Here is a 22982-nt window from a genome sequence, read left to right on the forward strand (position 1 = left end):
TTAACTTTGCTCATGAAGACGAAATTATATACTAATTAGAAGTTCTTCGACATGCGCCTGGAATTGTTGTGCTTCTTAGAATTGAATGTGTTTGTGTTTTTTGCAAATATTGCCTTTGTGATTAAATGCCACTGGCTAACATATTTCTATGCGTGATATCTCACTCTGAGAGGTTGTTCTCCCTGCATGCATAGTGTGGCAATCACTCGCTCCTCTACTTGGTACATCTCTGTTGCAAAGGAATGAGAACAGAAAACCTTTGATTCTGACGATTGTGGCGTCCAGTATCGAAGGATTTTGGCTATTCGTAGCATTGATTAGTTATTTTGGCATGCACCACACTTATTAACTTATCATTTCCTAATCTAACATCTACACCTCTGTTTACGCGAGTTTCTTCGTTAAAAGTGAAGAAATTTAGTCACATAATCTAGAGCTATGGAGCTGCAAAGACACGGAACTTGGCCGATGGCGGTGGCTCGATATAAAAGAGAGTAAGTTTTTTAGTGTAATGCGTTTAAAAAGATCAATATAAGCATGCTTTTATTCAACCTGAAAATTGATATTTCGTCCTTAATTCGACATCTTGCAACCATACTGAATCAATTTAAAAACATGTTCATGACGTAAGATTACACAAGCTGTTTTCTTTTAATTATTTGGTATGTTTTGCGAAAAAATACTTTTACGTATTTTTTATCAAACCATAAATTTATAAATGATAGTCATTTTATTAATCCTCCAGTATTCTTGTATTATAGACGTTAAATAAGTTCGATGAGACGAGTTTCAGTTTCCTTTAGGATTCTTAATTGCTGCTCTATTGTAAAATTGAACTTGAGCCCACCAATCTTGAAATAATTTCCGCGCTCTTTAATTACTCATTTTGCGCCTGGTCATTATTTTGTTGAGAAAACGAGAAACAAATAAAATGAAGTTGGAAGGAGTATTTTATATTCTCTAGTTAGTTACAGACCTCTTACCGAGGTTTTTTTATCAGTTGGACTAAACATGAAATTAGGACGATATGACATTGCTTTTCGTGTTGGAAATATATTTGTTCCTACTGCGCATTCCACTCGATATGGTAATCATACCCTTATCATGCTTCTCGTTCACGTGCTGATGTTGAAATGCCAAGAGATAGAAACGTCATATGGGTTGTTTTTCTTTGTTGTTCATGAATACTTTCCAAATGTTAGCATTAAACAGTATCAAACGTTTATGTTTGTTTTGCATAACATCAAGCTACTTCCCTACATTGTCACTACACTCTCATGTTTAACAAACGTCCTATTGATATTTTGTTGCGCATTGGGTTACCATCCCACTGACATTTGGTATTGAACGTACCGAAAACAATGAATTTTTTTTAAACTGAATGAAAACACTTCAAATCAGTGTATCTTTTTCCAATCGTCAAGAATTTTTTTTAAACTGAATGAAACACTTCAAATCAGTATATCTTTTTCCAACTCTTATTGACCAATGTCTGGTATAGCTATATAGTTCACTAACCTAAGGTCGCATTTGTTCAATTTAAGTGTTTGCATCCCACGGAGCAAGAGATATTACTTTAACTGTGATGAATGAATGTTATTTCATTTATGCAGTGCTTAATGCTTTGATAAATTTAATCTTCAGATTATGAATAGTATTTCGCAATTCGCATTCTTTTAAACATTGAATAAGTTAACTTTTGTATACAAGTATTGGCTTAATGTTGTGCCTGTATTTTACATTTCTTCCATTACATTGATTTGAGATTATAAAATAAATGACTGTATGGTATTTAGGGTATCCATTTCCTTTAATGAAAAGCTATTCTAGTTTTTGCAGTAATTGTTTTCGTTTTCAGTCATTGCTATTTCTTTTTCATTGCTATTTCTTTTTGTAAATGAGGTAAAAAAATGCTTAGTACTTTAAATTCCAAACTGAATTACCGAAAATCGATCCATTTGATGCTTCAATAAGGAATTTTTATTGTTTAAGCATGATGTAATATCGCAATGACTTGCCCTATTTTTGAACTTTAGACAAATTTATTCATCAAGACGAATTCTTGTGGACGAAGATGAGTTGATCAAGTCAAACGATGAGTAAGCATGGTGTGATGCCATTTAATCTATCGTTATACCGCTTAAGTAAACCGAATGATCTATTTACAATGTTTCAGTGCTCTCACAATCAAATTTCCTAGTTCCTTAGAAAATGCTTTAAAATTCCTCAATTTTCCATTAAATTCCTTAAATTTGTAAAAATTACTACAAGGCGTGATCACATAGGCTTAAAAAGTGTTTTTTCATGGTTCTTCCTCGTTTTGTTGCTGTTTTCAAGTTTGTCAACGTTGTATTTGTAATAAAATACTAAATATTATTAAGTGTATATTAATTTAAAGTATAAAAAAATCCTTAAAATATCCTCAAAACCTTTAGAAAATCTTATTTTTAAGGATAATTCCTTAAAAGTGAGAGCACTAAATGTTTTATCAAATCTGGGCCTTTAGAAACATGGAATGCAATGCGCATGCTTGAAATATTTAGCAATGTTTTGAACGTTGCACATGCGTAGATCCATTAATATATTTACTTCTGCAAGTGAATTTATAAATCAAAAATGAGAATACAAAAAGTAATGTTTGAGTCTTAAAAAGATTTTCCCAAAAGTTTATTAAATACTTTTCTATTTGATTTTTGTCGAAACTACCAAAAGTAAAAAAATCCTGAATATTCTTGACGAGACGACCATTTCATTAGATATAAAATAAATCATAATCCGAAAATAGAAATCTTGTAAACTTCAATTAAGTTATAAAACAAGAATTTATAACTTATAACTATAAAATTGTAGAATACAAATTTATAAAAATGAAATATTCTACTATAAAAATGTAGAATACAAATTTATAAAAATGAAATAAATAACATCAAGAAACCACAGGCGTGAAACACTGTTTAGTAAATGGTTTCTTGATATTATTTATTTCATTTCTATAAATTTGTATTTTGCTCTATCCATAAAGATAAGTTGCACTCTTTTATCTCGTGTACTTTTATTTAATTTTCTAAAATGTACAATATGTAGAAATTTTTAGGGAACTATAAAAATAGAACGATTATAGAAATTACAACTTAAATTTAAAATTACAAGATGTCCTTTTTCGGATTATGCTTTATTTTATTACTGAATATTGTGATAAGATATAGGTGAATGGTTGAAAATTCAACCATATTTTTGATAGAGGCGCATGCATAGATCATGAATTAATTTACTTATACAGCAAGTTGAGCGATCAAGAATGAGACAGCTGTATATGTTTACATTTGCCTACGTCCTATTCAAGGGATATTCACTAAAAAACTGAAAATTTTGGGTTTGATATCAGTTTCACGTTCGTAGTTTTAATGAGCCTTAATGTGTTTTGCTAAAGATTAATCCTGTCTATTTTAACGAGGTTTTTCAAAGAATTTTATTTGTTTTTTTTAAACGTAATTTGCAGGTATGATAAAACCCTCGATCAAAGTTTTGCAAACGAACACATTGCAGTGACTGTGAGTCCATCACTATTCTCTAGGAATATTTCTGTGAATATTTCTGTGAACATTCATATAGATCATTCAAATGTTGCGATCATTGCAATAGGTGGTTTACTTGTTACGTCACGGCCGCCATGTTGGTTAAATTTGAAAAAGGATTTTTTTTGTTAACAATTCAACTTTCAACCAACATGGCGATCTTTGTTATTTGACACCATGGGAATGACACCATGGTAATTTTAGTGTGCATTGATAACAAATTAACAATCATTATTTTAAAGTACGGAGTAACATCACGAGTTTGATGCTGGCTTGGTAAATTTTTGAGAAAATGTGCAGTGATAAAAAAATCTTAAAATTTGGTATGATTTAGCACTCAATGGTAAAATATTTGAGCCCATTAACTTTAGTCCGTTCTTTTCCATTGGTTGTACTCATTTTCAAAAAATACTAATGAAAAAAAGTCAGTTAAAAGAGCATTTTTGCATTTAATTTTTTATCATTTATGTGAACGTAGTCTTTATTTTATCTGTAGATGATGAGTGGGAATTAAATAATTTTCTGTTATTCATGATATGGGAACTAAGTTCGGTGGTGTGTAAACCCCGCTGTTGATATTCCGCTATGTTAATAGCGGTTAAATGTCAGAGAGCGATGAAAGCGGAGAAGATTGCGTATCGCTGTTATTTGTGGCATTTAACTTCATTCTTATCGCTTGTATCTTTTCATTTTTTTCTCCTATAAGTTTTCTTCCATCGCAAGTTCAATGTTCATCGATGAATCAAAAAGGTATTTTACAACCATTAAGCAATCCAGCTCTTGTTGCCAACGTCGTTTCACGAAAACTTACACAAGGGTAAGTGTTTCAATTTCTCTTGAAATATGCGCATCTGTTATAAACATAAAGCAAAACGGTAGACCGTAGACGAACTGTCTTGCAATAAATATATCTTCCCCTCTTTCTTTGGTTTATTTGGCACCTGTATTGGTAATTTTATTATAGTTTTGAAAAAATGATCGCACTTTTAGCGCAATGTTTACAGTTGTATATGCTTGTGTCTAATGCGTACACATTGTAACCAACATAATTATCTAATTAATAAAACTACCCTTCATTTCTGTTAAATACTGTTAAATGGTTTTTGCAAATGTTTTATCCATAAAACTTGATGTTGTACTGGTCATCGTTTACCAAAGCAGTGCGGTTTTAAAACTTGAGATATCACTAAATGTTATTTCGATCGGAAGTTGTCTGAATAAAAGTGTAATTTTAGTCATTGATGTAAATGATTGTACAACGAACGTACCGTTTGATGTTTAATGACGTCACATGTTATGGCGCGGGAACAGGATTATTTTGTTGCTATCATCTGGTTGCTATGTCATTTGGAAGCAGTTTAAAATGTACTGCGAGAAGGAATACTTTTCCCATAATTTACTGTTGTTGCATTACCTGAAACTCATTCGTTTGAACAGATAATTTTGAAAATGCTGTAAAATTGCTGTACGTAGTTCTTTCTCCAGAGCACCAAATACACTCGTTTCGTTGAAGAATAAATGCTATGTTGTTGGCATTTTAAAAATAGAACGAATTTCATTACTTAACTATTACTGAAAAATATTTTATCAAGATGAAATTTGCCAACTGATTTGTTAGAAGTAATCAATAATTACATTATTTGACAAGACTTCGCACTAAAGTAATGCTTGAATTAAGGACTTTCCACGTGCATGAACATAATTACTTTTATCACTGAACACACAGAATTAATATGTTTTCAAATGAACTCTCTACACCAACCAGTTAGAAACAGTCATTTTTTTGTACCGGAGCCATATATATGTGACGTCATCTTTATCCGAATCTGAAGTTCTTGCTACTGCTTAATTACGCTATGTACTGTTATATGCTTATATTTTTGAAATATACAATGCATGTAATGTGATCATTATTTTTTACTTGATTTAGATGGCTGAACATGTTATTTAAGAAAGGAAGTAAAGGACCTCTTGATGATTCAGATGTTTACAATGTTTTACCAGATGATGCCACGGAAGAACTTGCAGATGAATTGGAAAGGTTAGACGTTTAAATTTAAAAAATAATACACTTTCCCCCATCAAAAAGACAAATTAATGACTTTATGGTCTTTTCTTCTTTCGAAATAGACTTTGGGACGCAGAAAAAAGGACAAAAGAAAAACCGAAACTTTTCATACCTTTCGCTAAATTTCTTGGTTTCAGCTATCTGTTTAATTTGGGATACATGTTTCTGAAGGTTTGCTTTTTAGAATATATAAACAGTGACGTAGCCAGCACGATTATTAAGTCTAGCTCTACAATCTTTTTTTTTCGTTTATTTTTTGTGAAAACTACAAATTTCTAAAGGAATGAAAAATGGTCCTCAATTGTAGCTGGACTAAAACTTGCTGGCTGACTATGTTACTGTCATAACCCTGTTTTACTGATAAGGTTAAAATAATTTTTGTACGATATAAAACATGCTATAGTATGTAAAGCAGTGATTGAAGTAAAATTGTTGAATTTCATGCCACCAAATTCTTGCGAACGTTATGAAAACTAAGCTTGATAAAATCTCTGTATCCTGTGGGTTTGTGAAAAAAATTGAAACTAACCGTATTTCTTATTCAAAGTTCAAACTGTCGGAGAGGTTTTCTTTCAGTTATTTTATAGTTCAAAATGTCTGACATTTGTTATTGGATCTCCATTTCATGCATGCGTTCTAACGCTAACGCTCTTTCTGGTTATATTTCTTCACTTTAGTCTTTTCTGTTCATTTTATCGTTTTGAATTTTCACTCAATTTCTCAACGTATCTATTTAGGAAGCATTTTGTTTGGCTCAACCTATATGCATTGGTAAACTAGTGGCCTATTTCACAATTGGCTCCACAGAAGAAAAATGGAAGGCTTATCTTTATGCTGTTATAATGATTGCATGTGCTTTTGGTGAATCTATTGTGCCCCATCCTATGTTTCTTGGAGTTATGCGAGCTGGAATGCATTTACGAGTTGCAGCAGCAGCTTTAATTTACCGAAAGGTGATCTATTTTAATGTGGTATAGATGATATTTATAACTATGCAATCATTTAGATTTAAGCTCGAGTTTATAGTATGAAAACCGACTGATATATCTTAATTTTGATTGATTTTAGGCTCTTAGAATGAGTCATTCTTCTCTTGGGGAAACTACGACTGGAAAGATCGTAAATTTGATTACAAATGACGTTCAAAAATTGGATCAAGTAGGTTTAAATTGATGAATATAGACTGGCTTTAATTAATGGAGATAGCATATTGTACTTTTATAAGCTTTGATCCGAACAAAAAGTTATTTAATCTATTTGATGTCAAATTTTCTCTTAGGCTATTATATCTGACTATCATTATAAAACATCATCTTGTGCTTAAATTGTGTGGAATGACTTATTTTTTTATTTTTTGTCGCTGACTTGATTTTAGGTTGCCTTTTTTCTGCTTTATTTATTTGTTGCTCCGTTCTTAATTGGTGCTATTTCATACTTATGCTGGATGGAAATGGGGATATCTTTCTTACCTGGACTTATACTTCTTTTATTATTGATACCATTTCAAGCCTGGATAGGACGATTCTTTGCTTCCCTAAAGTATGCGTGTTTCAAAATATTCTTGAAAGTATATTGAGTTAAGATGAGTTATCTTGAGCTAATAACCTTCTTCAGGATGAAAAGTGCGTTGTTTACGGATCAAAGAATTGGAATCATGAATGAGGTGCTTACTGCAATGAGGATTATAAAGATGAATACATGGGAGGATTCATTTCACAAACTCGTAACTGATGTGCGAAAGTATGTGCAATCATAATGTAACACAACGTGTATTTATATTCTTCTTTATTAATTTTTATGATTTTTATTCTTAGACAGGAGAGTGACAAGATCAAACGAACATCGAGATACCGTGCATTAAATGCTTCAATTTTCATTATTGCCATTCCACTCATGACGCTTACCATGTTTGTTACCTATGTCCTCAATGGTGGATCTCTTACCTCAGAGAAAGTGTTTACAGTTATAGGGATATTCATGTCAGCTCGAGTAGTCATGACAATATTTGTACCCAATAGTATCATGTTCTTAAAAGAAGGTGGTGTTTCTATGAAACGTATTCAAGTATGTTATCACATGATTTTTCTTACAAATTAGTGAATGTCTATGATTTTATGGGTCTTGATTCGGGTGTTTTTGAATTATATTAAAATTAAACAACGATTGTTCTAAAAATATACGTCAGCTGACTGGGAGAAATTGCTAATGTTGAAGTTCTAATGTCTGTCGACTGCAAGAAGTTTGTTGTTGTTATTAGGATGGGTGGATATGGAATCTTTTTCAGATAGTATTTATCTTATCTCAGGTTGAACGGTTGGTTTTAATTTTTTCTCTGTAGGATTTTTTGCTAATGGATGAAGGAATTGTTCCAACGTCAGATACAACAAATAACAAACACAAAGAAACTATAGTACGTGGTATCACTGCATCTTGGGATAAGGTACATATTTCTTATACATTATTTAATACAAATAATATCAACTATATAATTGATCGACAATTCTGTTTAGAATCGTGAGGAAACGTTAAAGGATATCAGTTTTAAAGTTTCACCAGTGAGCACCACTATTTTGTCGATTTTATCATGTTTTGTGTTTGAGGAATTAAGAAATTTTTCAGGGTGAACTTCTTATGGTGATTGGGCCTGTAGGAAGCGGAAAGGTACAGCTATTTACTGTTTCTGTCGTTTATACTTTTGTCCAAGGCTCATTTTGAAAACAAATTAACTCACCATGTCATCAGCTCTGCAGCATAAAGGAAGATTTCTTTAATTTTTTGATGTTTTACTTTAACGCCACGACTAAATGTTATCTATTTATGTTTCATCTCGACGAATTATACTTAAAATACCTTTGAATATGATTAACTAATTTATTTCTTCATGGACTTTTTTACTGATTAACAATGTTTACATGCTTATGTCTGACTTTATTGACGTTTTTGTAATATGTAATAAAAGAATTTATAGGTATGTGTGACCAGTTTTCATAACAATCAATAGTTTTTGATAAAACTCCGGCTGGTTTGTAAATTGTAGATACTTTTTTGCGTGATTTTATGTTATGTAAAATAAAAATCAAGAGACAATAACGTCACTAATATATACAACTTCTTGTTTTATCGTAGTCATCTTTGCTCATGGCACTTTTGCGCGAATTACCTCTTACAAAGGGGGAAATTCTTATACCTCAACACGTTGCATATGTTTCGCAATCGGCGTGGACTTTCACAGGAACATTGAGAGAAAATGTGTTATTTGGCCAAAAATATGAAAAAGAGAAATATGATAAAGTAATTATGGCTTGTGCTTTGGATAAGGTATAATTCCTGCTTATTTGTATTCTCTTATTTGCTAGATTGTGGTGTCCACTTTATAAAAATTGGTGATTTTTAATTTCCTGCTTTATGTAAATTATAACATTTAACCTTAAATTTACATTATTTACTATCATCCATTTATATCACCGTGACTACGTCATTTACATGTTTCATTTGTGTCATTCACGGCTTTCTTTTGCAAATCTTTTGATAAGATGTTCAACTATTTGTACCCTTAGGATATCAAAGACCTAAAAAATGGTGATTTGACTCTTATTGGGGAACGGGGCATCACATTAAGTGGTGGCCAGCGGTCTAGAGTTAATTTAGCGAGGTAAATCAAGCACATTATGCATGTGTGCTGAAGAAATGGTTAAAATTCAATTTTAAACTTACCAAATTCCAGTGGTCGTAACTTTTTATTTCTGTATCCTCAAGGGCTGTATATTCTGATGCTGATGTATATTTGATGGATGACCCCTTCAGCGCTGTTGATTCAATTGTCGGAAGACACATATTTGATGAGTAAGTACAAAGCTCTATATTATTTCATTTTATACACCTGATTAAGTGACGTTTTTACCCTTGATTTTTCTTACGTACATATGTCATTTTCAGCTGCACTTTTTATTACATAAATATTTTGCCATTAAAGTTATCCCTTTTTCCTGATTTTTAAAGATGTATTCGTGGTATTTTGAAAACAAAAGTATGCATCCTTGTCTCTCATCAACTTCAATATCTAAAAGATTCTGATTCTATCCTTTGCTTACACGAAGTAAGTAGTTAATGGATCTACTTGTCACAAGCTGCGTGCTGTATATAAGTGCATAAAAGACGAATGTATGTTTTGTATGGAAATATAAAATTTTTGCTCTATGATTTTACGATTACATTGCCATGTGTAAACGAGGACTTTTAAAGGTCACTTCTTTTTGATAGCTTGCATTTATATGTAAGGTTTCAATCAATCATGTCTATTCAGAAATCATTTCATTTAATCTTTGTCTGCAAAATTTGACAAAGTATTTATCACTACTAATTATTTAATTATGTGCAGCACAACAGAAAATAGAAGGATACAACATGATGAATTTACAAAATAATGAAGATTAATTATCTAATGTGTCATCTCATGTAAGAAAAACTTATTTAAACATAGGGTAATTTGGTTGGATACGGTAATCTTGAGAGTCTTATGGAAAATGGTGTTGACATTTTCGCGCTACTTCAGCAAGAAGATGATGATGATTCAAGTGTTTTTATCTCAGATGAAGTTGCATTGGAGAAAAGGAAATGCGAAAAAATTGAGCGACCGATTTCATTATCTTTTAACCAGACGTTGGATTTACAAAGATCTTTAAGTACGCCACCTCACGAGAGGATTGACAACAAACAAATGATTGATATTTATCGTAGTAAAACAAAAAAAAGCAATCAAAGAATTTCTTGGCATCCAGTTACCATTGGGTCTTTCACTCCACAAAATTTCCGACGAAACCGAGATGTTAAAGACACGCAGTCAATGTATATAATGTCTGGAAGACAAAAATCATATCTTCTCGCTAACAATTCTGTGCTGACTTTAGAAAATATCTCAAATCATGGTAGTAATCTCAATCTTGATAATCTTGGAAAGAATGATTTCTCAGATGATCTACTTCACTCTACGTTTTCAAGAAAGAAAAGAAGTTCATCGAGATTAACAAATACAACTGCAAGCCTATTGGAATTAGACATAAAGGAATCAGAAACAGAAGTAAGTGTATGATTTAAATTCTCTTTGTCTTTGGAACTGCGTAGAAATCCTTTGACCTTTCAGGTGTTTTTCATTAATTATTTTTGCATCTTTTCATTTTCGTTTTTTTCAGTGTTTCTAGCCATGTTACCACACGAGAAAATTTAGCTAAACGTCTGTTTTAAAACGTCTGCTAATTACTGTTTTCTTGCTCTATTTTCATCTGACAAGATCAAAGAAAGCCGACTAGTCCCGGATTTCTCACTCTCCATACTTTACAAATTTCAATTAGCGCAAAACATTAGATGCGAAAAGACTTGGAAACGAGAACAAAAATACGCAAAATATATCAATAAATTTCCTGGATAACATAAATGGCTGAACCCACGACTATAAATATCAACAAAATTTTATCCGACCGTCTGAACAATCAGCCAAAACTCGGAACCGAAACAATCGGATCGTGTGAACGGGCCTTTACGGATTGTCAAATGTTTTATAATTTCCTAAAATACAATTTTAAGTCTCCCTGTAGTGATAAAGAGAAATAGAGACTTGACTTAATTTCATTCAATATTTACTTCATGCAGAAATTATTTAACTTACCATTAACTCTTATGAAAATTGATTAGAAAAAAGAAAGTGAGGAGAGCAAAACAGAGGAGAAATTTATTGGTACAGTATCGTGGAGAGTATATAAAGAATACATACTGGCTGGAACTAATATTTTCTTTGCTATTGTTGGATGTTTTATGTTTTTGCTCTGTCAGGTATGTCCAATAATTGACATCGTTTCAGCCGAAACTTGAGTGGAAATGCATGCTTATGAATGATCGATTGTATAAAGATATTTCAGGTAGTGGTAGACTGCATGAGATATGGGAAGCACGACCATATTTCAATGGTATGAAAACGAAAAAAATAAGAAAGATGGAATGCTTTTATTTCAGGCTTGTGTTCTTGTCTCTGATTGGTGGCTTGCTAGATGGTGTGTAAGAGATACTTTCAAATATAGTCAATATAATATACAGAAAATATTTCATTTTGAAATAATCACGTGTGTTTTTATTTTACTTTTTCATATCATTCAAGAGAACTAGCTTTCCAAAATATCTTACAGGGCAGACCGAGAAACAGTGTTTGCTGGCAGAAATAGAAGTGAATATCTGATTGATTCGGAAAGAACAGAAAACATAAGTGTCTATGTTAGTCTGGTTGCTGCTTCTATAATGATGTCTGTGGGCAGAGCTTTAGTAATGTTTTATATCCTCATCAACGCTTCACAACATCTACACAACAAAATGTTTGCGGCTATTCTTTGTGCTCCTATATACTTCTTTGATTCAAATCCTGTTGGTAAGTAGATCTTGAAGATGCTGAGCAAAACATTTTTTAAATTCATTTGCCATCATTTACAACGTTGTACCCTAATGAATTTTATTGGTTTTTTTAGGTCGAATCCTAAATCGTTTCTCCAAGGATATTGGATTTATGGACGATATGTTACCCGCTACGTTCTACGAAGCTACTCAGGTTATATAGTTGTTCCATATATTTATAATATATATTTCATGTAGTAATTTCAACAAAAACATTGAATTTCTTTTACAGTTAGTTGTTCTCACTGTATCCATTCTATTGCTGTGTGTAATATCACAACCATATCTACTGCTTGGTGCTATACCTGTGGTTTTTGCATTTTTATGGTTGCGTCATTATTATATCAAAACAGCAAGAGAAATTAAAAGATTAGAATCTTTAAGTGAGTGACGTGTTATGGTTTGAGTTTCTTTGAAAAGATAACTGTGATTTATTCATATGCGGCGATGTATTTTATACTTCTGTAAAGCAAAAGATGATATCCAAATTACCTATCACAAATTCCTTTTTTTGTCGTTTGTTTATCAGACCGCAGTCCAATGTACTCGCATGTTTCTGCCACTTTACAAGGATTGTGCACCATTCGAGCATTTAATACACAACAAGATTTTCTCCAGAAATATTACCAATATCAAGATCATCATTCTTCATCTTGGTTTCTTATTTTGACTGGAGTGAGATGGCTTGGTTTTAGACTTGATATGCTGTGCTTTGTCTTCTTTGCTATTGTTGTGTTTGCGCCTTTGGTTGCCCAGGAATTCGGGTTAAGTATGTATTATCATTTTTTCTACTGAAGTTTTGACAATTTTCACATTTATGAAGATTGCACTAAAATTATTTAATTCATTAATAACGAAGAACAGTGGGGTTTTGTCGAATTTAATTCTCTATAAAAGCTATGTTGTAAAAATCAAATAGTGATTTCTCCGAAAGTAGTTTTTCATTCATGGATTCTGTTTTTTGTTGCATCAGGTGTTAGTGCATCATTGGTTGGTTTGGCTTTCCTTTACACAAGGCAGTTGTTTGGAATGTTTCAATTTTGTGTCAGGCAAACTGCAGAGGTTGAAAACCAGGTAACTACAACGTGGACGTTTTATTCTGTTACATTTTGTCTTCTGTGACTGGAGGGGTGAGGGAGCGCAAAGGGAGGACCTTGAATTTTCAAGCTTGAGTAAAGAGCTTTCGGTATCATTCCTTCAACAGAAAATAAGCATTTATGACTTTTAAAAAGTTCCCTCCTTTCTTGAGGTTTGGGTGAAAATCAGTTTTGGTTTTGAAGCATTAATGTTAAAATTTGTAAGGACTTTCCTTGGTTGAAATTTTATATTTTAAATTCATTCTTACATTTTCACGACATTGTAAACTTTTATCTCAACGTCAGCATTCGCTGTAAACCACACAATCAAAACGATGATTTTGATTATTCAGATGGTGTCAGTCGAGCGGGTGCTTGAGTACTGCGACCTGGAACCAGAGTCAAAAATAGATAATAAGGAAATAAAACCAAGCAAGGAATGGCCTCAGTTTGGAATCATTTCTGCAGAGAAGTTATCATTTTCATATCATTCATCTCTTCCAAACGTCTTGAAAGATCTCAATTTTTGCATACGCTCAAAAGAAAAGGCAAGAAAATTCAGAATTTAAATGGCTAATTCGTGGCAACTTGAAGTTGCATAATCCTTGCATGCATGATTCAGTATAAACGGAAAAAAACACTTGTCATATGTTAAAGAAAAAATAACACACTTTTTATACGGTAAAGAAAAAACATATACTTTAGGTATACGTTAAGAAATACAATAAAATTTTGTTGAAGAAGTTAGCATGCAGCTAAAACATAAATGCAAGTGCTGCTATCGGCTTTGTGTAAAGCAAGATTGAAAAATTCATCATTGTTGTATCAATTCCCGGAATATTTTTATGTTTGTTGATCATACTATCTGTGAACATGAATTTTGCTATCTAGGTTGGTATTGTGGGTCGAACTGGAGCTGGAAAATCATCGCTGATTTCAGCGTTTTTTCGGCTGGCTGAACCAGATGGTGTCATTAGAATTGATGGTGTTTGCATCACAGAATTAGGACTTAACGATCTACGTGGAAAACTGTCTATAATTCCCCAAGTACATATTGTATTTATAATTGTGCGAAAACTATTATAACACATTTTTTGGTGTTTCGCAAAATAGGTCTTTCTTTTTATAGATTTTCTTAGATTAATGCTTCAAATGTTAATTTTATGTTTGTGTTTTAGGAACCAATCTTGTTTGCTGGAAGTATAAGGAGAAATTTAGATCCATTCGCAAACCATTCGGACATAGAAATCTGGCATGCATTAGAAGAGGTTAGATGGAAAGCCCAAAAATGTGCCATGATGTGGCAGGTTATATAAATATACCTTTTTCCTTTCATTTATTCAGGTTCAGATGAAAGAAGTTGTGGAAAATCTTCCTGAGCGATTGGACTCTTTCCTGTCTGAGTCGGGCAACAATCTCAGTGTTGGACAACGCCAACTACTTTGTCTTGCTCGAGCAATTTTGAAACAAAACAGAATATTGATAGTTGATGAAGCAACAGCAAACGTTGACCAAAGGTGAGCTTAAAATCGCAAAACTTATCTATTACAAACATATCTTTTGGTTAATAATTTATATTATTATATGGCAAGCGTCACTTCCGGAAAAAATGGCGCGCTTTGATTGGCTCAGAAACATTTTGCCGGTCCATTATTTTGCCGTAATCGACCACGGTCCAAAACGCGTAATTTTACAATCATATGTAACCAAACTTCGTAAAGCAAACAACAAAACGCAAAATAAACCATTTACGAATATGAGTAGAAGGGAAAACACTGGGAAAACAGTTTAACTTTCCAGACTATACAATTTGAAACGATTTAATTTTTGCTGACGAAAACTATAAAAGTGAAAGCCAACCCGTACAAAACAGCAAGGACAAGAAAGAAAGCAAGCTTTGTTTCAGGTCAAATAAGGCCATATAATAAACCTTTTAACAACCTCGCTTTCTCGGTCTTTACTGAGAAATATTGGACCTCAGTCTTTTTGTAAAAACCTCGTCCTACGGGCTCGATCTGTACAAAAAGACCACGGTCCGTTATTTCTCCGTAAAGACCTCGCGCTGGGTTATTAAAGGCTTATGAATAACGACACATGATCTGCCATTGCTCACTTTCATCTATATCTTTTTGTTTTCTATGATCTTAATTGATTTTTTCTACTAACTTGTTTTTGTCCTGATATTTGTGCTTCAATACATAAAAACTACAAAATTGCAAATTGGAAATTTGTGTTTAGAACCGACAGCTTGATCCAAGAAGCTTTAAGGAATAAGTTCAAAGACTGCACAGTGCTAACAATTGCTCATCGTCTAAATACAATAATGGATTCTGACAGAGTTATGGTACGTTCTCCTCATCGTTTAAATTTGTTGTTCTCAAATATAATGTAACATTGAGAATTCTTGCTGTTGCAAAATGAAACATATTTTGAAATAAATTTGCTTTTCCTAGGTGTTACATGAAGGGAGATTGGTTGAATTTGATGAGCCCTATGAGCTTCTTCAAAAAAATACTTCGAAATTTTTTGAGCTTGTACAAGAAGTGGGTGGTATTGGAACAGAGAAACTTCTCAATATCGCTCGTAGGTCACATCAAAAAAGGTTAAAGAGAAATGACAGCGGACTTGATTTGCAAGATGTGAATTTTCCAACTTCAAAGAAGTCGACGAAAAATAAAGTGATAGTTGACAATCATACGACAAGTGAGCAAAATGGCAGGCTTCACTATTTCAGAAAAACTAAAATGAGCGGTAGCAAATAGTTGCCCTTTTGTCAATGTTGGAATTTGTATTTTTACTCATAAAACGAAAATATACATAAGCATCGTAGTAACTTGAAGATGTATTTAAGATTGTAAATAAGACTTTACCAATAAGCAATATAGAGTCTTTACAGACTATTTTAGCCGCCAAAACACACTGTTCTACATAAAGTTAATAACTGCAGAGTACAGACTGTTTTATAAAGAAAACCACACGCCAAAAATTGATTTTACAGAAATTTAACTCGTTGATGGTTTTATTTTGGGCACGTCGAGCAATTCTTTTGCTTACACACTGTTAAAAACTTCGAGAAGCTCGTGTCGGATTCGTGTTTACATTATTTGGCAACAGACATTATGAACTGCTTTCGAAGTTGCTTATCAGGGGATCAGGGGCCGGTTCACGAAGCCTGGATAGCGTTATCCATCGGATAGCAAAAATCAACAAATTTGTAAAAAAGGTGTTTATATTTTTCTTACGACAACGAAATTTTGTAATCTTCGAAACAATATTTTCTTTCAGTGATTGTACAGCTTGAATCTTTGCTTTTTAAAAGGTTTTATAAAAGCTCAAAAAGCTTGCTATCCATTGGATAACATTATCCCAGGCTTCGTGCAACCGGCCCCAGCTGTTCATGAATCATAAGATCATCGGGGAAAATGCAAGGAATAATAACTGCGCTGAAGCCTGGTTCACACAAGTAAAATAATCATAAGGCCTGGTTCACACGACTAAAATAGGCATGAATTAGAACACCTTTGTTTGTTTTTTTTCTGCTACAGAGGTTTACAAAGAAGAGAAGCCTGATTGTTTCTTTAATTCAGCTTTAAGATTATGTTTACATCTTTTCCTTATACTTGTGCTTATGATAATGCTTAAGTCGTATCCTTTGTTTATTGCCTTTGTTTAGTCTTTTGTCTTTGCTTGTGTTTTTGCTTATTTCATTTGTGTGAACGTAAGTAAAAATGACCATTTTTGATTTGTTTTACGGATTTCTCTATATTCTCAATCTCGATCTTCTTGAAGTCGATGCATGTCAGACATGTTGAAGTATAGATATTATTGTTCCATCTTGTCATGAATAACAAGACGCACAGCAAGTTCGCTAAAGTGCAGTTGGCACCAGATTTGAAGGCACCTTGCTAGTCAAGACAGTGATTGCAATACAGAAATGGTTCTTGAACTTTCTATGATATTGCTTGACTTATGTAATTAATTAACCTCTTTGGGTATACTAAACATGTCGTTTTACCTCGTATGTAAAACCTGTTTTCCAAGCATTTTTTATTGTGGAGCACTATCATGGCTGCATTGGAATTTAATAATTACGATATCATCTTGCGCTTTGAACGAAAATTTCTACTGCAAGAGATTGAAAGCGAAACTAAAGCTGTAAGAGCATAAGTAACAAGCAAAGGCAAAAGATTGAGCAAAACTTAAGCATGTATGCTCCATACGCTCAAGGAAAAGACTCTATGGCATAAGCTAAAACAAGAACAAAAAGAATTTAAAAAATGTCGATTTCTTTTGTCTTTATAAACCTCTTAAGAAAATGAAAAAAGTCTTTGCGTACATCTATATTTATCATTTACCCAATGTAAACTAGACATAACCATGCAACTGCATGTGACTAATTTTAGACCTGTTTTTTGCGTCGCATTTTACATGCGTCGAATGCATTAGATACAAAAGAAAATGAGAAATAATTCCTCATTAATTTTTTGTTTTGAATGCATTCAATGCATGTAAAATGCGACGTATAAAACAGGCCTTAGTCGTATTAAATTGTTATATATGGAGGACTTTCAAACAACTGTATTACAGTATATAAAAACAAACAGTAGAAGTTCTCCCACTCTATTAAAAATTCTTGTGTGACGCATACGCCTGCGCTTAGTAAATTTCATTTTCTGACCAATAGGAACGGTGAGTTAGTTGATCGCATCATTAAATATCCAGCAATAAGTTCACATTTAAGTAAGGATAGTGTTGTTCTTAAGCCTACAATGACTTTATTGTAAATAAGATTTACATTTCTTTAATTTGAAGTCTTTTGCGTTTTTTCAGCAACGTGCTGGCTTGCTGACGCATTTAGCAATTGTTTGTAGTATTGGTGTGCGTATTTACAAAATATGCATTGTTCTACTTTTCATACAATTATGAAAACTCAAAGCGTTAATACAATTAGTAAGTCATTTTAACTGGTAAACATGTACAATGACACCACACCCAGGAACTGACCAATAAGAACACAACACGTTCAGGCAATTTCTGCTATGTTCATAACATGAACTCAGACTTGTAAAGCGTCAGTTAATTCTGTTCATCAGTACGAGCACGAAGAATAGTTAGCAGAGTTCGAAACCATGTCTTTCAAATATGTGTGAAATGCGAACGATATTGTGATCTTTACTTTCTCAAAATGTGAGACCTAAATAAGTATTTTCCATAAAGTTTTCGTTATGGAATCTAATATTTGTTCTATGCCTTATATTTTAGATTTTAGACGGAAAGTTTTCTGTTCTGGTAAACCATAAACGACAAGTGGCTACCAAATAAGATTGAGAAACAACGAACAAATGTTGGTGCGTTATATTCAACATGATGCTGTACTCGTTTAAGTAAAGAAAGTGGTCATTGTTCTCGGTGGATACGGATGTGGCTTTCGTTGAACATCCCTTGTGGGCTGAGCTACACATAAAAAGAACAATTTGTCTTAGGCAGCTGTACATTTTATAACTTTCAATGAAATTCCACTTCCTTAAACGGCTTTATTGAATAAAATGTTCAAAGTAAGTATCTTTTTAACGTTCATATTTCTTGTCTATAAGTTTGCAAGATGTATGTTGTGAACTGATGTAATATCCTCGATTATCTCATTTAGATACCTTGAAAAACGATCAAGATGGACTATGTTTACGCTAATGAAGTTTAAAATTTAGACTTCTGTCCTTAAAGAGGTTCATATCACAAGCTACAAAGGCAAACACTAAATACTGCCTTTGAACAGTTTCCAAGTATTGTGTCCGCGTGTGTATACGGACAATTGTTTTATTGGACCATTGCTGCTCTAAAACATCTTTTCTGGTTATTTTTCCTGGGAAAAGATTGCGATTCCAGCATGGTCAAAAGAAGTCAATTGCAAGCGTTGATTTATCGTGGTATGAGAATTTGTTTCACAGAAGAATAAAACAAAGTCATCATCAAAAGCCCATATTTTGACAATAATTGAAATTGAATTGAAAAGACTTCGGTATAAAAACATGGAATTTTGTTTTAGCATGAAAATACAAAACTTAAAAATCCTAATTTTTCGACTGACTGTCGATATTTCCGATTTTTATGCCGTAAGTGACATGCACAGTTGTAAGAAATGGCCAATCTTGCTTCTGTGCTTGCCGTCGTCGACATAAATCGGAGATGTTTGGCAGATAGCCTGAAAATTGGTTACGATGGTTTCACCATCGACTTTTCGAATTTTTTAAAAAACTGTTTTGGGCTTCCGTGTGGCTGTCCGTGCTCAGCGTCCGCTCATTTCACCTTCACAATTGCCAAAGGATTCGTCGTTTATCGTAGTCAAATATCAAACTGCCCAAGGATTCGTCGAAAACCGTAAGTGTAATAAAAATACCTTTTGATAATAGTTAAGCCTGTTAACAGGTCAAATCTCTAATAAAATTCAGTTAAAACCCTAAACAAATCCTGGTGTGCAGTATATTCCACTATAAGACTATTTTTTTAATGCAGGAATGCAAATAACTTTATCTTATTAAAGAAATTTACAACTGTATTTTCAAAAATAGTCTTGATTGAGAGGGGATAAAAGCGGTTTTTTTATTCTATTATTAAAATTTGTATATTAGCATTTGTGAAGTTGTATCAAAGTTTATGAGTCTGTGATCGACATGTAATTGTGTTTATTCTATATAATTAAACTTCGAATTTGAATAACCCCTGTGTGAATATACTGCTTTAAGAAGCTACGCATGATCGCAGCGGCTGTTGCTTCGCAGAAGGATAGACAGGACCATGTAGCTTAGAATCGGAAATGCAAGTGAAGTTTGGCCAAAGGAAGGCAACTTCAACTTGGGGCTAGTGGGTACAAATGGTACCTTAGCGTAGAGGATGCAAATAGCATCTGTAAGAAGACCTTAGAAGACTGGATCAAGCGAGCAAGTCCTCTTGCAGACAAAGGAAAGATGGTCGTTTTGGTGGAAAGAAAAAATCTCTCCCCTAGTACGGTAAAAGCATGCAGTCGTTGTAGTTAGCCAATTTCATGAATGGCTTTCTACAGTGACTAATAAGGCACTCCTGGAGGCTGTATCCCCTATAATGCATGAGTAGTTCAACCCACCCCAGTTGGAGGTCACCCGTAGGTGCAACATGCACTAGGTTAAGTTAAGTTAAGGGCATGAAGGGTTACCTCCTTCAAGGGGCATTCCTTTTCAGGGCGGAATTCCGGTGCCATGCGCAGGTAGGAAGTGTAGATAGCTTAGGCATGCGCTGTAGTTTGCAGGGGTAGTTGCTACGCTCAGATAATGAGTATGGGGTTTAGCACCTTTAAAAATTTAAAGGATGAACTCCACTATCAAGAGAAATGACTAAATTTTTCAAAATCTTTCGAAGGAAACTTTAATCTTGTCAGTCATTTTCAAAACGACAAATTGAAACTCAAATAGTCTTCAGTTTGTCAAGACATTTACAGTTTAGGAGCGGCGTGGTAATTACTGTAAATGTAAAAAGGGATATGTTGTTTTCTTATTAAGAAAACTTCTTTCCTGGGAATTTCGATGCGGCAAGCCACAGCAAAAACAGGCATAAAAAAATGTTTAGTACACCAGGTCTAAGTATGCGGAATGGTTTCATATTAACCAAACTAACACGAAACATAGTTTTAATAAAAGCACGTTGTTTATTTTCTTTGATGGTTACTATGAATACAAACCGCAGACGTTGTCACATGATACAAAATAGTTGCACGATGGTTTCCATGTTTACCATTCGCGTTGCCATCTAGTCATCTATGTGATAATTGTCAAACTAAAACATAACTTAAATTAAGCGCTGCCGGTTGTTTGGTTAAACCATCCACGGTCCCTCGTTAACCAAACTTAACGTGTGCTTCTTCAAGTGTTCTAAATTGTTTATAAAATATTAAATTTCGTCTGCTTAAAATATTTTGAAGTACATTTATCTAATCCATGTCATGCAGCAAGCGCTTGTTCCAACTTTAAGCGTTAGTGGCACCGGGCGCGCAAAGCACTGAATGAAACAGTGCAAAATAGGGACGGCTAAGGTGGCGCTAGGTGCGACTGATTCGGATGTGGATTAGATAAGAAAAACACACGTTGAAAGAAATTCCCATCCAAATTACACAATTTTCTCGTCCAAAGTAGAAAATTGTCGAGTTCGCTTATCGGTTTACGTGCGGTAAAACTAAAATGTGGCGGTTTGTACGTACGTTGTATGTACGTTAAAAATGGCGAATTATATCCATAACTAAAATACTTTAAAAAAAACTTGAAAGATATTTGGACTTGAAGGTGTCTTTTGAGAAATTTTGACGGTTTTTTCTTTTTTTTTCGCTTTTGCTTCGTTGCAAAGGTAAGTACAGTTTTTTGTTTCTAAGGATCCCCCGGGGCGCGGAACTTCGGCTGAAATCCCTAATGGTTTTTTCCTGTTCAGTTTTCTCCAAGTTCTCGTGCCTTTGTGTTCGGTGTTGGTTTACAACCGTTCAGGTTTTTCCATTAGGGATTTTTTATTTCGGTTAGGTCTTAAAAAAAACAGTGACCTTGGTGTGGGACTAAACTTGTACTGCTGTCATTTTACAACCATGCATGGAACCAAAAGAAATGACATTTGAAGTTTATGCTAAGCTGAGCGACATGGCATCAATCATAAAATTGCAGCCCTCCTTACATTCTCGTTTTAGACCCAATTTTGTATGTTTTCGTATTCTGCTCATTCACTATATTTTAGAGAATTAAAGGACTTTAGACACTTCTGCAAATACTTAATTTCTTAAGATGACGAAACAAGTTTGCTTTCAACAAGATGCTATCTAAAAGTCTATTCCCGTTGTAACCAATCTGTTCTCTCGATAAGGTTTTTTACTAGGTCAAGCAATAATTTACCAACTTTGAGCTGCAAAAGTTTCAAGAAGATATACTTTTGAATTATAAAAATACATCCAAAATGTTTTCAATAAATACAAAGTCTTCTAAATTATCCAATTTTCAAAATAGTAGTTACGGGTATCTTAAATGAACGGTATAATTTAGTCTTTGGGTTCGATTCCCAATACACTGTTTTTATTATGAAGTTAGTCTTGAAATTCCTCCAATTCCTCATACTTGGAGCCTAAATGTTTCTATGAAAATCGTTTGTCTCCTTTTTCTGTTACAACGTAATTTAAAACATTTCAATATGTACATTAATGTAATATAGGAAAGTCTTATTAGGGATCTATATCTTATATATATAGTAATTTTATTCCGGGATATAATTTTGGAGATAAAGACATGTGGACCTCTAAAGGATTACGAATTTCTTTGACATTATTTCGCCCAGAAGACGTTTTTACTGAAACAAAGTTCAATTTGTTATTGTGACCCCCTTTTCTTTCTTAATTCCTCTCATGAAATTTAAGATGGTTATACAATTGTATTCACCAATTTTTTTTCATTCCAAATTTATTGAAATTGTGTGCTGATCGTGGTTTTTGTTTACGATATAAAGAAAATTGAGAACAATAAATCTTTCTCAATATGATATAAAAGATAAAAAAACATACATAACGCAAATGCGTTGTTAAGCAGTTCTAAAGTATATCCTTATCCAAAATACATCTTTTATGCTTTTTATAAAATTGGTGGCTCTTGTCTTTTCATATAACTATTTTGACGTAATGATTATACCATACAGATCATTTGTATAATAAAATCTTACAAAAAGTTCTTAACAGGAAGTCTAACTGGAAGTAATCGCATATTATCATAAATGTTATGTGCAGAGCTCCAAAAATGGACAGAATAAAAGTATTCTGATCATTTACTTCGAGAATAT

At 33.2% G+C, this 22982-nt stretch overlaps 1 protein-coding gene across 2 annotated transcripts; it reads left to right on the forward strand.

The window, feature by feature from the left end:
- The first annotated feature begins 208 nt into the window (after positions 1 to 208).
- LOC124446350 (ATP-binding cassette sub-family C member 4-like) lies at positions 209 to 16160 on the forward strand. 2 transcript variants are annotated; one of them, XM_046997200.1, is made up of 32 exons: positions 209 to 494; positions 2037 to 2099; positions 4282 to 4392; positions 5506 to 5616; positions 5706 to 5814; positions 6381 to 6596; positions 6712 to 6801; positions 7019 to 7182; positions 7258 to 7383; positions 7458 to 7707; positions 7982 to 8083; positions 8154 to 8198; positions 8263 to 8304; positions 8770 to 8961; positions 9201 to 9295; positions 9400 to 9486; positions 9643 to 9739; positions 10124 to 10325; positions 10551 to 10720; positions 11332 to 11469; positions 11650 to 11687; positions 11820 to 12055; positions 12153 to 12232; positions 12311 to 12461; positions 12608 to 12847; positions 13052 to 13152; positions 13508 to 13702; positions 14046 to 14201; positions 14333 to 14422; positions 14499 to 14671; positions 15393 to 15498; positions 15608 to 16160. In XM_046997200.1, the coding sequence occupies exons 1-32, from the start codon at positions 439 to 441 to the stop codon at positions 15914 to 15916; spliced, it is 4341 nt and encodes a 1446-aa protein (XP_046853156.1). In that variant the 5' UTR covers positions 209 to 438; the 3' UTR covers positions 15917 to 16160. The 2 variants fall into 2 exon arrangements, with proteins under 2 accessions (XP_046853156.1, XP_046853155.1); XM_046997199.1 differs by having other exon boundaries at positions 10124 to 10720.
- Positions 16161 to 22982: the final 6822 nt, after the last annotated feature.

The sequence above is a fragment of the Xenia sp. Carnegie-2017 genome, unplaced genomic scaffold (genome assembly GCF_021976095.1).
Source record: "Xenia sp. Carnegie-2017 unplaced genomic scaffold, XeniaSp_v1 HiC_scaffold_22, whole genome shotgun sequence".
Lineage (NCBI taxonomy): Eukaryota > Metazoa > Cnidaria > Anthozoa > Malacalcyonacea > Xeniidae > Xenia > Xenia sp. Carnegie-2017.

Excerpts from the sequence above, each read along its gene's own strand:
- LOC124446350 (XM_046997199.1), top strand. The coding sequence starts at position 439 with ATGGAGCTGCAAAGACACGGAACTTGGCCGATGGCGGTGGCTCGATAT. Across the intron at positions 10,721-11,331 it reads TAAAGGAATCAGAAACAGAA|AAAAAAGAAAGTGAGGAGAG; the intron begins GTAAGTGTATGA and ends AAAATTGATTAG. Across the intron at positions 11,688-11,819 it reads GATTGGTGGCTTGCTAGATG|GGCAGACCGAGAAACAGTGT; the intron begins GTGTGTAAGAGA and ends AATATCTTACAG.